Source organism: Oncorhynchus nerka, unplaced genomic scaffold, assembly GCF_034236695.1.
Source record: "Oncorhynchus nerka isolate Pitt River unplaced genomic scaffold, Oner_Uvic_2.0 unplaced_scaffold_720, whole genome shotgun sequence".
NCBI lineage: Eukaryota > Metazoa > Chordata > Actinopteri > Salmoniformes > Salmonidae > Oncorhynchus > Oncorhynchus nerka.
In genome coordinates this window covers 47,501-64,333 of record NW_027040464.1, presented here as the reverse complement: position 1 = coordinate 64,333, position 16,833 = coordinate 47,501, and the positions used below count along the sequence as shown (strand labels likewise).

The window sequence follows — 16,833 nt, the reverse complement described above, 5'->3', positions numbered from 1 at the left end:
CTCTAACAGGCCTTATTCAGCTCATAAAGGTTTTAGTTACCTAGAGAGGGACAGGATGTGGAGGCTGCTCTAACAGGCCTTATTCAGCTCATAAAGGTTTTAGTTACCTAGAGAGGGACAGGATGTGGAGGCTGCTCTAACAGGCCTTACTCAGCTCATAAAGGTTTTAGTTACCTAGAGAGGGACAGGATGTGGAGGCTGCTCTAACAGGCCTTATTCAGCTCATAAAGGTTTTAGTTACCTAGAGAGGGACAGGATGTGGAGGCTGCTCTAACAGGCCTTATTCAGCTCATAAAGGTTTTAGTTACCTAGAGAGGGACAGGATGTGGAGGCTGCTCTAACAGGCCTTACTCAGCTCATAAAGGTTTTAGTTACCTAGAGAGGGACAGGATGTGGAGGCTGCTCTAACAGGCCTTATTCAGCTCATAAAGGTTTTAGTTACCTAGAGAGGTACAGGATGTGGAGGCTGCTCTAACAGGCCTTATTCAGCTCATAAAGGTTTTAGTTACCTAGAGAGGTGCAGGATGTGGAGGCTGCTCTAACAGGCCTTTCAGCTCATAAAGGTTTTAGAGAGGAGAGGGACAGGATGTGGAGGCTGCTCTAACAGGCCTTATTCCTAGACTACCAGTATCTCTTCAGTATTCAGCTCATAGAGGATTTTGGTCTCAGGATGTGGAGGTCCATGCTCTAACAGGTATCCTTCAGTAGCAGAGTGAGAGGATGGTTGGTCTCACTGTGGTCCATCACTCTCCTAGACTACCAGTATCTCTTCAGTAGCAGAGTGAGAGGATGGTTGGTCTCACTGTGGTCCATCACTCTCCTAGACTACCAGTATCTCTTCAGTAGCAGAGTGAGAGGATGGTTGGTCTCACTGTGGTCCATCACTCTCCTAGACTACCAGTATCTCTTCAGTAGCAGAGTGAGAGGATGGTTGGTCTCACTGTGGTCCATCACTCTCCTAGACTACCAGTATCTCTTCAGTAGCAGAGTGAGAGGATGGTTGGTCTCACTGTGGTCCATCACTCTCCTAGACTACCAGTATCTCTTCAGTAGCAGAGTGAGAGGATGGTTGGTCTCACGGTGGTCCATCACTCTCCTAGACTACCAGTATCTCTTCAGTAGCAGAGTGAGAGGATGGTTGGTCTCACGGTGGTCCATCACTCTCCTAGACTACCAGTATCTCTTCAGTAGCAGAGTGAGAGGATGGTTGGTCTCACGGTGGTCCATCACTCTCCTAGACTACCAGTATCTCTTCAGTAGCAGAGTGAGAGGATGGTTGGTCTCATGTGGTCCATCACTCTCCTAGACTACCAGTATCTCTTCAGTAGCAGAGTGAGAGGATGGTTGGTCTCACGGTGGTCCATCACTCTCCTAGACTACCAGTATCTCTTCAGTAGCAGAGTGAGAGGATGGTTGGTCTCACGGTGGTCCATCACTCTCCTAGACTACCAGTATCTCTTCAGTAGCAGAGTGAGAGGATGGTTGGTCTCACTGTGGTCCATCACTCTCCTAGACTACCAGTATCTCTTATCTCTTCAGTAGCAGAGTGAGAGGATGGTTGGTCTCACGGTGGTCCATCACTCTCCTAGACTACCAGTATCTCTTCAGTAGCAGAGTGAGAGGATGGTTGGTCTCACTGTGGTCCATCACTCTCCTAGACTACCAGTATCTCTTCAGTAGCAGAGTGAGAGGATGGTTGGTCTCACGGTGGTCCATCACTCTCCTAGACTACCAGTATCTCTTCAGTAGCAGAGTGAGAGGATGGTTGGTCTCACGGTGGTCCATCACTCTCCTAGACTACCAGTATCTCTTCAGTAGCAGAGTGAGAGGATGGTTGGTCTCACTGTGGTCCATCACTCTCCTAGACTACCAGTATCTCTTCAGTAGCAGAGTGAGAGGATGGTTGGTCTCACGGTGGTCCATCACTCTCCTAGACTACCAGTATCTCTTCAGTAGCAGAGTGAGAGGATGGTTGGTCTCACGGTGGTCCATCACTCTCCTAGACTACCAGTATCTCTTCAGTAGCAGAGTGAGAGGATGGTTGGTCTCACGGTGGTCCATCACTCTCCTAGACTACCAGTATCTCTTCAGTAGCAGAGTGAGAGGATGGTTGGTCTCACGGTGGTCCATCACTCTACTAGACTACCAGTATCTCTTCAGTAGCAGAGTGAGAGGATGGTTGGTCTCAATGTGGTCCATCACTCTCCTAGACTACCAGTATCTCTTCAGTAGCAGAGTGAGAGGATGGTTGGTCTCACGGTGGTCCATCACTCTCCTAGACTACCAGTATCTCTTCAGTAGCAGAGTGAGAGGATGGTTGGTCTCACTGTGGTCCATCACTCTCCTAGACTACCAGTATCTCTTCAGTAGCAGAGTGAGAGGATGGTTGGTCTCACGGTGGTCCATCACTCTCCTAGACTACCAGTATCTCTTCAGTAGCAGAGTGAGAGGATGGTTGGTCTCACGGTGGTCCATCACTCTACTAGACTACCAGTATCTCTTCAGTAGCAGAGTGAGAGGATGGTTGGTCTCACGGTGGTCCATCACTCTCCTAGACTACCAGTATCTCTTCAGTAGCAGAGTGAGAGGATGGTTGGTCTCACGGTGGTCCATCACTCTCCTAGACTACCAGTATCTCTTCAGTAGCAGAGTGAGAGGATGGTTGGTCTCACTGTGGTCCATCACTCTACTAGACTACCAGTATCTCTTCAGTAGCAGAGTGAGAGGATGGTTGGTCTCACGGTGGTCCATCACTCTCCTAGACTACCAGTATCTCTTCAGTAGCAGAGTGAGAGGATGGTTGGTCTCACTGTGGTCCATCACTCTCCTAGACTACCAGTATCTCTTCAGTAGCAGAGTGAGAGGATGGTTGGTCTCACTGTGGTCCATCACTCTCCTAGACTACCAGTATCTCTTCAGTAGCAGAGTGAGAGGATGGTTGGTCTCACTGTGGTCCATCACTCTCCTAGACTACCAGTATCTCTTCAGTAGCAGAGTGAGAGGATGGTTGGTCTCACTGTGGTCCATCACTCTCCTAGACTACCAGTATCTCTTCAGTAGCAGAGTGAGAGGATGGTTGGTCTCACTGTGGTCCATCACTCTCCTAGACTACCAGTATCTCTTCAGTAGCAGAGTGAGAGGATGGTTGGTCTCACGGTGGTCCATCACTCTCCTAGACTACCAGTATCTCTTCAGTAGCAGAGTGAGAGGATGGTTGGTCTCACTGTGGTCCATCACTCTCCTAGACTACCAGTATCTCTTCAGTAGCAGAGTGAGAGGATGGTTGGTCTCACTGTGGTCCATCACTCTCCTAGACTACCAGTATCTCTTCAGTAGCAGAGTGAGAGGATGGTTGGTCTCACTGTGGTCCATCACTCTCCTAGACTACCAGTATCTCTTCAGTAGCAGAGTGAGAGGATGGTTGGTCTCACTGTGGTCCATCACTCTCCTAGACTACCAGTATCTCTTCAGTAGCAGAGTGAGAGGATGGTTGGTCTCACTGTGGTCCATCACTCTCCTAGACTACCAGTATCTCTTCAGTAGCAGAGTGAGAGGATGGTTGGTCTCACTGTGGTCCATCACTCTCCTAGACTACCAGTATCTCTTCAGTAGCAGAGTGAGAGGATGGTTGGTCTCACTGTGGTCCATCACTCTCCTAGACTACCAGTATCTCTTCAGTAGCAGAGTGAGAGGATGGTTGGTCTCACTGTGGTCCATCACTCTCCTAGACTACCAGTATCTCTTCAGTAGCAGAGTGAGAGGATGGTTGGTCTCACGGTGGTCCATCACTCTCCTAGACTACCAGTATCTCTTCAGTAGCAGAGTGAGAGGATGGTTGGTCTCACGGTGGTCCATCACTCTCCTAGACTACCAGTATCTCTTCAGTAGCAGAGTGAGAGGATGGTTGGTCTCACGGTGGTCCATCACTCTCCTAGACTACCAGTATCTCTTCAGTAGCAGAGTGAGAGGATGGTTGGTCTCACGGTGGTCCATCACTCTCCTAGACTACCAGTATCTCTGGTAGTATCTCTGACTCGGTACCGGTAGCCCCTGTATATAGTCTTGTTATTGTTATGTACTTGTCTTGTGTTACTTTTAGATTTATTTTTATTTTTAATTACTAAATATTTTCTTAACCAACATTGCAGTTCAAGAAATAGAGTTAAGGGCTTGTAAGTAAGTATTTCTCGCTAAGGTCTACACCTGTTGTATTCAGAGTATGTGACACACAACATGTGATTTGATTCTGTCAGCTAATGGACAACAGGCGTGTGTGTCTCAGTGAGCCTGAAGGGACAAAGGCTCTGATCAGAGAAAGCATTGATATCGTCCAAAAGAGGGGCACCCTGCCTCCAACTCTGCCTATATCTCCCCCTCCATTCTCTCACTCCCTCTCTCTACCTCCATCTTCCCCCTCTTTTTCTCTCCCCACTCTCTCCCTCTCTCTTCCTGTCTTTCTCTATCATTAGTGTGAGCGGCCAAGGCTGATCTAACGACCCTCCTATGGTATCAGCGTTATAATGGAGCACACACACTAGGGGGGGTGGCTGTGTCTACCTCGGCTGGGCTTGAACTTTCACCTGCTCTCTCTCTCACATTCCACTTGTTGCGTTAGAAATGGGAAACTATAATCTACACAGCAGTGAACAGAATGTTAGTAATGTCTGATGGTGGTGTCTGATCCACCGGGTCTTTACATCAGACGTGGTGTCTGATCCACCGGGTCTTTATATCAGACGTGGTGTCTGATCCACCGGGTCTTTATATCAGACGTGGTGTCTGATCCACCGGGTCTTTACATCAGACGTGGTGTCTGATCCACCGGGTCTTTACATCAGACGTGGTGTCTGATCCACCGGGTCTTTATATCAGACGTGGTGTCTGATCCACCGGGTCTTTACATCAGACGTGGTGTCTGATCCACCGGGTCTTTATATCAGACGTGGTGTCTGATCCACCGGGTCTTTATATCAGACGTGGTGTCTGATCCACCGGGTCTTTACATCAGGCGTGGTGTCTGATCCACGGGTCTTTATATCAGGCGTGGTGTCTGATCCACCGGGTCTTTACATCAGACGTGGTGTCTGATCCACCGGTCTTTACATCAGACGTGGTGTCTGATCCACCGGTCTTTATATCAGACGTGGTGTCTGATCCACCGGGTCTTTACATCAGACGTGGTGTCTGATCCACCGGGTCTTTATATCAGACGTGGTGTCTGATCCACCGGGTCTTTACATCAGACGTGGTGTCTGATCCACCGGGTCTTTACATCAGACGTGGTGTCTGATCCACCGGGTCTTTACATCAGACGTGGTGTCTGATCCACCGGGTCTTTACATCAGACGTGGTGTCTGATCCACCGGTCTTTACATCAGACGTGGTGTCTGATCCACCGGGTCTTTATATCAGACGTGGTGTCTGATCCACCGGGTCTTTACATCAGACGTGGTGTCTGATCCACCGGGTCTTTACATCAGACGTGGTGTCTGATCCACCGGGTCTTTATATCAGACGTGGTGTCTGATCCACCGGGTCTTTACATCAGACGTGGTGTCTGATCCACCGGGTCTTTACATCAGACGTGGTGTCTGATCCACCGGGTCTTTATATCAGACGTGGTGTCTGATCCACCGGGTCTTTATATCAGACGTGGTGTCTGATCCACCGGGTCTTTATATCAGACGTGGTGTCTGATCCACCGGGTCTTTATATCTAAGAGGATCTGTTTCTGTATCCTGCTAGTGGCAAGACACACACACACACACACACACACACACACACACACACACACACACACACACAGACACTTGTCCCCAAGCGCATCGGTGCACATGGCTTCACATCAGCTAGCAAAACACCTATCTCCAACCGTCAACCAACCCAACTCCAACCGTCAACCAACCTAACCCCAACCGTCAACCAACCCAACCCCAACCGTCAACCAACCTAACCCCAACCGTCAACCAACCCAACTCCAACCGTCAACCAACCTAACTCCAACCGTCAACCAACCTAACTCCAACCGTCAACCAACCCAACCCCAACCGTCAACCAACCCAACCCCAACCGTCAACCAACCTAACTCCAACCAACCGCCAATCAACCTAACTCCAACCGTCAACCAACCTAACTCCAACCAACCGCCAATCAACCTAACTCCAACCGTCAACCAACCTGACTCCAACCAACCTAACTCCAACCGTCAACCAACCTAACCCCAACCGTCAACCAACCTAACTCCAACCGTCAACCAACCTAACCCCAACCGTCAACCAACCTAACTCCAACCAACTGCCAACCAACCTAACTCCAACCGTCAACCAACCTGACTCCAACCAACCTAACCCCAACCGTCAACCAACCTAACTCCAACCAACCCAACCCCAACCGCCAACCAACCCAACCTAACCCCAACCGTCAACCAACCTAACCCCAACCGTCAACCAACCTAACCCCAACCGTCAACCAACCTAACCCCAACCGTTAACCAACCTAACTCCAACCAACCCAACCGCCAACCAACCCAACCTAACCCCAACCGTCAACCAACCAACCTAACTCCAACCAACCTAACTCCAACCGTCAACCAACCTAACCCCAACCGTCAACCAACCTAACTCCAACCAACCCAACCTAACCCCAACCGTCAACCAACCTAACCCCAACCAACCTAACCCCAGCCGTCTAGCAACCTAACTCCAACTGTCAACTAACCTAACCCCAACCGCCAACCAACCCAACCCCAACTGTAAACCAACCTAACCCCAAACGTCAACCAACCCAGCCTAACCCCAACTGTAAACCAACCTAACCACAACCATCAACCAACCTAACCCCAACCGTTAACCAACCTAACTCCAACCAACCCAACCACCAACCAATCCAACCTAACCCCAACAGTCAACCAACCAACCCAACCTAACCCCAACCGTCAACCAACCCAGCCTAACCCCAACCGCCAACCAACCCAACCTAACCCCAACTGTAAACCAACCTAACCCCAACCGCCAACCAACCCAGCCTAACCCCAACCGCCAACCAACCCAACCTAACCCCAACTGTAAACCAACCTAACCCCAACCGTCAACCAACCTAACCCCAACCGTCAACCAACCTAACCCCAACCGTCAACCAACCTAACCCCAACCGTCAACCAACCCAACCCCAACTGTAAACCAGCCTAACCTCAACCGCCAACCAACCCAACCTAACCCCAACTGTAAACCAACCTAACCCCAACCGTCAACCAACCTAACCCCAACCGCCAACCAACCCAACCTAACCCCAACCGTCAACCAACCTAACCCCAACCGTCAACCAACCTAACCCCAACCGTCAACCAACCTAACCCCAACCGTCAACCAACCGACAAACAACAATATTAGTTAAGTAGTTCAATAAAAGATCACTTTATCAGAGATATATTAATTCCTCTGTCTAGAATAATATTCTGCCTACCTTCCATATCGGCTCTTCTTGAAGTCCATACCGGAGACAACATGTATTTATCTGTTTCACTTGTTACTGTTCTCAACTAGCGAGGCAACAACGGATTTCCCTGTGCGTCTGAACACAAACAGGAGCTGGGAGGGAGGGAGGGAGGGAGGGAGGGAGGAGGGAGGAGGGAGGGAGGGAGGGAGGGAGGGAGGGGAGGGAGGGAGGGAGGGAGGGGGGAGGGAGGGGGAGGGAGGGAGGGGAGGGAGGGAGGGAGGGAGGGAGGGAGGGAGGGGAGGGAGGGAGGGAGGGAGGGAGGGAGGGAGGGAGGGAGGGAGGGAGGGAGGGAGGGAGGGAGGGAGGGAGGGAGGGAGGGAGGGACTCACATACGCTGCTGTTACTATACCTACTCAGAGAGGCTGCTGTTACTATACCTACTCAGAGAGGCTGCTGTTACTATACCTACTCAGAGAGGCTGCTGTTACTATACCTACTCAGAGAGGCTGCTGTTACTATACCTACTCAGAGAGGCTGCTGCTACTATACCTACTCAGAGAGGCTGCTGCTACTATACCTACTCAGAGAGGCTGCTGCTACTATACCTACTCAGAGAGGCTGCTGTTACTATACCTACTCAGAGAGGCTGCTGCTACTATACCTACTCAGAGAGGCTGCTGTTACTATACCTACTCAGAGAGGCTGCTGCTACTATACCTACTCAGAGAGGCTGCTGCTACTATACCTACTCAGAGAGGCTGCTGCTACTATACCTACTCAGAGAGGCTGCTGTTACTATACCTACTCAGAGAGGCTGCTGTTACTATACCTACTCAGAGAGGCTGCTGCTACTATACCTACTCAGAGAGGCTGCTGCTACTATACCTACTCAGAGAGGCTGCTGTTACTATACCTACTCAGAGAGGCTGCTGTTACTATACCTACTCAGAGAGGCTGCTGCTACTATACCTACTCAGAGAGGCTGCTGTTACTATACCTACTCAGAGAGGCTGCTGTTACTATACCTACTCAGAGAGGCTGCTGCTACTATACCTACTCAGAGAGGCTGCTGCTACTATACCTACTCAGAGAGGCTGCTGCTACTATACCTACTCAGAGAGGCTGCTGTTACTATACCTACTCAGAGAGGCTGCTGTTACTATACCTACTCAGAGAGGCTGCTGCTACTATACCTACTCAGAGAGGCTGCTGCTACTATACCTACTCAGAGAGGCTGCTGTTACTATACCTACTCAGAGAGGCTGCTGCTACTATACCTACTCAGAGAGGCTGCTGCTACTATACCTACTCAGAGAGGCTGCTGCTACTATACCTACTCAGAGAGGCTGCTGTTACTATACCTACTCAGAGAGGCTGCTGCTACTATACCTACTCAGAGAGGCTGCTGTTACTATACCTACTCAGAGAGGCTGCTGCTACTATACCTACTCAGAGAGGCTGCTGCTACTATACCTACTCAGAGAGGCTGCTGCTACTATACCTACTCAGAGAGGCTGCTGTTACTATACCTACTCAGAGAGGCTGCTGTTACTATACCTACTCAGAGAGGCTGCTGCTACTATACCTACTCAGAGAGGCTGCTGCTACTATACCTACTCAGAGAGGCTGCTGCTACTATACCTACTCAGAGAGGCTGCTGCTACTATACCTGCTCAGAGAGGCTGCTGCTACTATACCTACTCAGAGAGGCTGCTGTTACTATACCTACTCAGAGAGGCTGCTGCTACTATACCTACTCAGAGAGGCTGCTGTTACTATACCTACTCAGAGAGGCTGCTGCTACTATACCTACTCAGAGAGGCTGCTGCTACTATACCTACTCAGAGAGGCTGCTGCTACTATACCTACTCAGAGAGGCTGCTGTTACTATACCTACTCAGAGAGGCTGCTGCTACTATACCTACTCAGAGAGGCTGCTGCTACTATACCTACTCAGAGAGGCTGCTGTTACTATACCTACTCAGAGAGGCTGCTGTTACTATACCTACTCAGAGAGGCTGCTGTTACTATACCTACTCAGAGAGGCTGCTGTTACTATACCTACTCAGAGAGGCTGCTGTTACTATACCTACTCAGAGAGGCTGCTGTTACTATACCTACTCAGAGAGGCTGCTGTTACTATACCTACTCAGAGAGGCTGCTGCTACTATACCTACTCAGAGAGGCTGCTGCTACTATACCTACTCAGAGAGGCTGCTGCTACTATACCTACTCAGAGAGGCTGCTGTTACTATACCTACTCAGAGAGGCTGCTGCTACTATACCTACTCAGAGAGGCTGCTGCTACTATACCTACTCAGAGAGGCTGCTGCTACTATACCTACTCAGAGAGGCTGCTGTTACTATACCTACTCAGAGAGGCTGCTGTTACTATACCTACTCAGAGAGGCTGCTGCTACTATACCTACTCAGAGAGGCTGCTGCTACTATACCTACTCAGAGAGGCTGCTGCTACTATACCTACTCAGAGAGGCTGCTGCTACTATACCTACTCAGAGAGGCTGCTGTTACTATACCTACTCAGAGAGGCTGCTGCTACTATACCTACTCAGAGAGGCTGCTGTTACTCTGTTTATTATTTATCCTGATTGCCAAGTCACTTTTACCCCTACCTACTCATTAACATCTGCTAACCATGTGTATGTGACCATTAACATCTGCTAACCATGTGACCATTAACATCTGCTAAACATGTGACCATTAACATCTGCTAACCATGTGACCAACAACATCTGCTAACCATGTGTATGTGACCATTAACATCTGCTAACCATGTGACCATTAACATCTGCTAACCATGTGTATGTGACCATTAACATCTGCTAACCATGTGGTGTATGTGACCATTGACATCTGCTAACCATGTGTATGTGACCATCAACATCTGCTAACCATGTGACCATTAACATCTGCTAACCATGTGACCATTAACATCTGCTAACCATGTGACCATTAACATCTGCTAACCATGTGACCATTAACATCTGCTAACCATGTGACCATTAACATCTGCTAACCATGTGACCATTAACATCTGCTAACCATGTGACCATTATCATCTGCTAACCATGTGACCATTAACATCTGCTAACCATGTGACCATTAACATCTGCTAACCATGTGACCAATAACATCTGCTAACCATGTGACCATTATCATCTGCTAACCATGTGACCATTAACATCTGCTAACCATGTGACCATTAACATCTGCTAACCATGTGACCATTAACATCTGCTAACCATGTGGCCATTAACATCTGCTAACCGTGTGTATGTGACTATTAACATCTGCTAACCATGTGTATGTGACCATTAACATCTGCTAACCATGTGTATGTGACCATTAACATCTGCTAACCATGTGTAGGTGACTATTAACATCTGCTAACCATGTGTATGTGACCATCAACATCTGCTAACCATGTGACCATTAACATCTGCTAACCATGTGACCATTAACATCTGCTAACCATGTGACCATTAACATCTGCTAACCATGTGAACATTAACATCTGCTAACCATGTGACCATTAACATCTGCTAACCATGTGAACATTAACATCTGCTAACCATGTGACCATTAACATCTGCTAACCATGTGACCATTAACATCTGCTAACCATGTGACCATTAACATCTGCTAACCATGTGACCATTAACATCTGCTAACCATGTGTATGTGACCATTAACATCTGCTAACCATGTGGTGTATGTGACCATTAACATCTGCTAACCATGTGACCATTAACATCTGCTAACCATGTGACCATTAACATCTGCTAACCATGTGACCATTAACATCTGCTAACCATGTGACCAATAACATCTGCTAACCATGTGACCATTAACATCTGCTAACCATGTGGTGTATGTGACCAACAACATCTGTTAACCATGTGACCATTAACATCTGCTAGCCATGTGTATGTGACGATTAACATCTGCTAGCCATGTGTATGTGACGATTAACATCTGCTAGCCATGTGTATGTGACGATTAACATCTGCTAGCCATGTGTATGTGACGATTAACATCTGCTAACCATGTGACCATTAACATCTGCTAACCATGTGTATGTGACGATTAACATCTGCTAACCATGTGACCATTATCATCTGCTAACCATGTGTATGTGACCATTAACATCTGCTAACCATGTGACCATTAACATCTGCTAACCATGTGTATGTGACCATTAACATCTGCTTACCATGTGACCATTAACATCTGCTAACCATGTGTATGTGACCATTAACATCTGCTAACCATGTGGTGTATGTGACCATTAACATCTGCTAACCATGTGGTGTATGTGACCATTAACATCTGCTAACCATGTGACCATTAACATCTGGTAACCATGTGACCATTAACATCTGCTAACCATGTGTATGTGAACATTAACATCTGCTAACCATGTGTATGTGACCATTAACATCTGCTAACCATGTGAACATTAACATCTGCTAACCATGTGACCATTAACATCTGCTAACCATGTGTATGTGACCATTAACATCTGCTAACCATGTGGTGTATGTGACCATTAACATCTGCTAACCATGTGACCAGTAACATCTGCTAACCATGTGACCATTAACATCTGCTAACCATGTGGTGTATGTGGTGTATGTGACCATTAACATCTGCTAACCATGTGACCATTAACATCTGCTAACCATGTGTATGTGACCATTAACATCTGCTAACCATGTGACCATTAACATCTGCTAACCATGTGTATGTGACCATTAACATCTGCTAACCATGTGACCATTAACATCTGCTAACCATGTGACCATTAACATCTGCTAACCATGTGACCATTAACATCTGCTAACCATGTGACCATTAACATCTGCTAACCATGTGACCATTAACATCTGCTAACCATGTGACCATTAACATCTGCTAACCATGTGACCATTAACATCTGCTAACCATGTGACCATCAACATCTGCTAACCATGTGACCATTAACATCTGCTAACCATGTGACCATTAACATCTGCTAACCATGTGACCATTAACATCTGCTAACCATGTGACCATTAACATCTGCTAACCATGTGACCATTAACATCTGCTAACCATCTGGCCATTAACATCTGCTAACCATGTGACCATTACCATCTGCTAACCATGTGACCATTAACATCTGCTAACCATGTGACCTTTAACATCTGCTAGCCATGTGACCATTAACATCTGCTAACCATGTGACCATTAACATCTGCTAACCATGTGGCCATTAACATCTGCTAACCATGTGACCATTAACATCTGCTAACCATGTGACCATTAACATCTGCTAACCATGTGACCATTAACATCTGCTAACCATGTGACCATTAACATCTGCTAACCATGTGACCATTAACATCTGCTAACCATGTGACCATTAACATCTGCTAACCATGTGACCATTAACATCTGCTAACCATGTGACCATTAACATCTGCTAACCATGTGACCATTAACATCTGCTAGCCATGTGACCATTAACATCTGCTAACCATGTGACCATTAACATCTGCTAACCATGTGGCCATTAACATCTGCTAACCATGTGACCATTAACATCTGCTAGCCATGTGACCATTAACATCTGCTAACCATGTGGCCATTAACATCTGCTAACCATGTGGCCATTAACATCTGCTAACCAGACTACTGAATATAAGATCAGCGTCAACTCACCATCAGTACGACCAAGAATATGTTTTCCGCGACGCGGATCCTGTGTTCTGCCTTACAAACAGAACAACGGAATGGATCGCATGCAGCGACCCAAGAAAACGACTCCGAAAAAGAGGGAAACGTAGCGGTCTTCTGGTCAGACTCCGGACAAGGGCACATCGCGCACCACTCCCCAGCATTCTTCTTGCCAATGTCCAGTCTCTTGACAACAAGGTTGACGAAATCCGAGCAAGGGTAGCATTCCAGAGGGACATCAGAGACTGCAACGTTCTCTGCTTCACGGAAACATGGCTTACTGGGAAGACGCTATCCGATGCGGTGCAGCCAACGGGTTTCTCCACGCATCGCGCCGACAGAAACAAACATCTTTCTGGTAAGAAGAGTGGCGGGGGCGTATGCCTCATGACTAACGAGACATGGTGTGATGAAGGAAACATACAGGAACTCAAATCCTTCTGTTCACCTGATTTAGAATTCCTCACAATCAAATGTAGACCGCATTATCTTCCAAGAGAATTCTCTTCGATTATAATCACAGCCGTATATATCCCCCCCCCAAGCAGACACATCGATGGCTCTGAACAAACTTTATTTAACTCTTTGCAAACTGGAAACCATTTATCCGGAGGCAGCATTCATTGTAGCTGGGGATTTTAACAAAGCTAATCTGAAAACAAGACTCCCTAAATTTTATCAGCATATCGATTGCGCAACCAGGGGTGGTAAAACCTTGGATCATTGTTACTCTAACTTCCGCGACGCATATAAGGCCCTGCCCCGCCCCCCTTTCGGAAAAGCTGACCACGACTCCATTTTGCTGATCCCTGCCTACAGGCAGAAACTAAAACAAGAGGCTCCCACGCTGAGGTCTGTCCAACGCTGGTCCGACCAAGCTGACTCCACACTCCAAGACTGCTTCCATCACGTGGACTGGGACATGTTTCGTATTGCGTCAGATGAAAATATTGACGAATACGCTGATTCGGTGTGCGAGTTCATTAGAACGTGCGTCGAAGATGTCGTTCCCATATAGCAACGATAAAAACATTCCCAAACCAGAAACCGTGGATTGATGGCAGCATTCGCGTGATTCTGAAAGCGCGAACCACTGCTTTTAATCAGGGCAAGGTGTCTGGTAACATGTCCGAATATAAACAATGCAGCTATTCCCTCCGCAAGGCTATTAAACAAGCTAAGCGTCAGTACAGAGACAAAGTGGAATCTCAATTCAATGGCTCAGACACAAGAGGCATGTGGCAGGGTCTACAGTCAATCACGGACTACAAGAAGAAACCCAGCCCAGTCACGGACCAGGATGTCTTGCTCCCAAGCAGACTAAATAACTTTTTTGCCCGCTTTGAGGACAATACAGTGCCACTGACACGGCCTGCAACGAAAACATGTGGTCTCTCCTTCACTGCAGCCGAGGTGAGTAAGACATTTAAACGTGTTAACCCTCGCAAGGCTGCAGGCCCAGACGGCATCCCCAGCCGCGCCCTCAGAGCATGCGCAGACCAGCTGGCCGGTGTGTTTACGGACATATTCAATCAATCCCTATACCAGTCTGCTGTTCCCACATGCTTCAAGAGGGCCACCATTGTTCCTGTTCCCAAGAAAGCTAAGGTAACTGAGCTAAACGACTACCGCCCCGTAGCACTCACTTCCGTCATCATGAAGTGCTTTGAGAGACTAGTCAAGGACCATATCACCTCCACCCTACCTGACACCCTAGACCCACTCCAATTTGCTTACCGCCCAAATAGGTCCACAGACGATGCAATCTCAACCACACTGCACACTGCCCTAACCCACCTGGACAAGAGGAATACCTATGTGAGAATGCTGTTCATCGACTACAGCTCGGCATTCAACACCATAGTACCCTCCAAGCTCGTCATCAAGCTCGAGACCCTGGGTCTCGACCCCGCCCTGTGCAACTGGGTACTGGACTTCCTGACGGGCCGCCCCCAGGTGGTGAGGGTAGGCAACAACATCTCCTCCCCGCTGATCCTCAACACGGGGCCCCACAAGGGTGCGTTCTGAGCCCTCTCCTGTACTCCCTGTTCACCCACGACTGCGTGGCCACGCACGCCTCCAACTCAATCATCAAGTTTGCGGACGACACAACAGTGGTAGGCTTGATTACCAACAACGACGAGACGGCCTACAGGGAGGAGGTGAGGGCCCTCGGAGTGTGGTGTCAGGAAAATAACCTCACACTCAACGTCAACAAAACTAAGGAGATGATTGTGGACTTCAGGAAACAGCAGAGGGAACACCCCCTATCCACATCGATGGAACAGTAGTGGAGAGGGTAGCAAGTTTTAAGTTCCTCGGCATACACATCACAGACAAACTGAATTGGTCCACTCACACTGACAGCGTCGTGAAGAAGGCGCAGCAGCGCCTCTTCAACCTCAGGAGGCTGAAGAAATTCGGCTTGTCACCAAAAGCACTCACAAACTTCTACAGATGCACAATCGAGAGCATCCTGGCGGGCTGTATCACCGCCTGGTACGGCAACTGCTCCGCCCTCAACCGTAAGGCTCTCCAGAGGGTAGTGAGGTCTGCACAACGCATCACCGGGGCAAACTACCTACCCTCCAGGACACCTACACCACCCGATGTTACAGGAAGGCCATAAAGATCATCAAGGACATCAACCACCCGAACCACTGCCTGTTCACCCCGCTATCATCCAGAAGGCGAGGTCAGTACAGGTGCATCAAAGCTGGGACCGAGAGACTGAAAAACAGCTTCTATCTCAAGGCCATCAGACTGTTAAACAGCCACCACTAACATTGAGTGGCTGCTGCCAACACACTGTCATTGACACTGACCCAACTCCAGCCACTTTAATAATGGGAATTGATGGGAAATGATGTAAATATATCACTAGCCACTTTAAACAATGCTACCTTATATAATGTTACTTACCCTACATTATTCATCTCATATGCATACGTATATACTGTACTCTACATCATCGACTGCATCCTTATGTAATACATGTATCACTAGCCACTTTAACTATGCCACTTTGTTTACTTTGTCTACATACTCATCTCATATGTATATACTGTACTCGATACCATCTACTGTATGCTGCTCTGTACCATCACTCATTCATATATCCTTATGTACATATTCCTTATCCCCTTACACTGTGTATAAGACAGTAGTTTTAGAATTGTTAGTTAGATTACTTGTTGGTTATCACTGCATTGTCGGAACTAGAAGCACAAGCATTTCGCTACACTCGCATTAACATCTGCTAACCATGTGTATGTGACAAATAAAAATTTGATTTGATTTGACCATTATCAATCTAATCTGTTTTAACTTTTTAACTCTGCATTGTTATGAAAGGCATTCATTCACATTCCTTCACATACAGTATGTATATATATATATAATATACAGGGCCTTCAGAAAGCATTCCTTCACATACAGTATGTGTATATATATATAATATACAGGGCCTTCAGAAAGCATTCCTTCACATACAGTATGTATATATATATATATATAATATACAGGGCCTTCAGAAAGCATTCCTTCACATACAGTATGTATATATATATATAATATACAGGGCCTTCACATACAGTATGTATATATATATATAATATACAGGGCCTTCAGAAAGCATTCCTTCACATACAGTATATATAT

At 47.4% G+C, this 16,833-nt stretch overlaps 1 protein-coding gene across 1 annotated transcript in view; it reads right to left on the bottom strand.

The window, feature by feature from the left end:
* The window catches only part of LOC135571155 (monocyte to macrophage differentiation factor 2-like), a 52,547-nt gene extending 44,969 nt beyond the window's left edge, over positions 1-7,578 (bottom strand). Inside the window, exon 1 of the mRNA XM_065016948.1 lies at positions 7,462-7,578. Coding sequence (XP_064873020.1) covers positions 7,462-7,490 — 29 coding nt within the window. The 5' untranslated portion in view covers positions 7,491-7,578. The remainder of the gene's footprint in view (positions 1-7,461) is intronic.
* Positions 7,579-16,833: the final 9,255 nt, after the last annotated feature.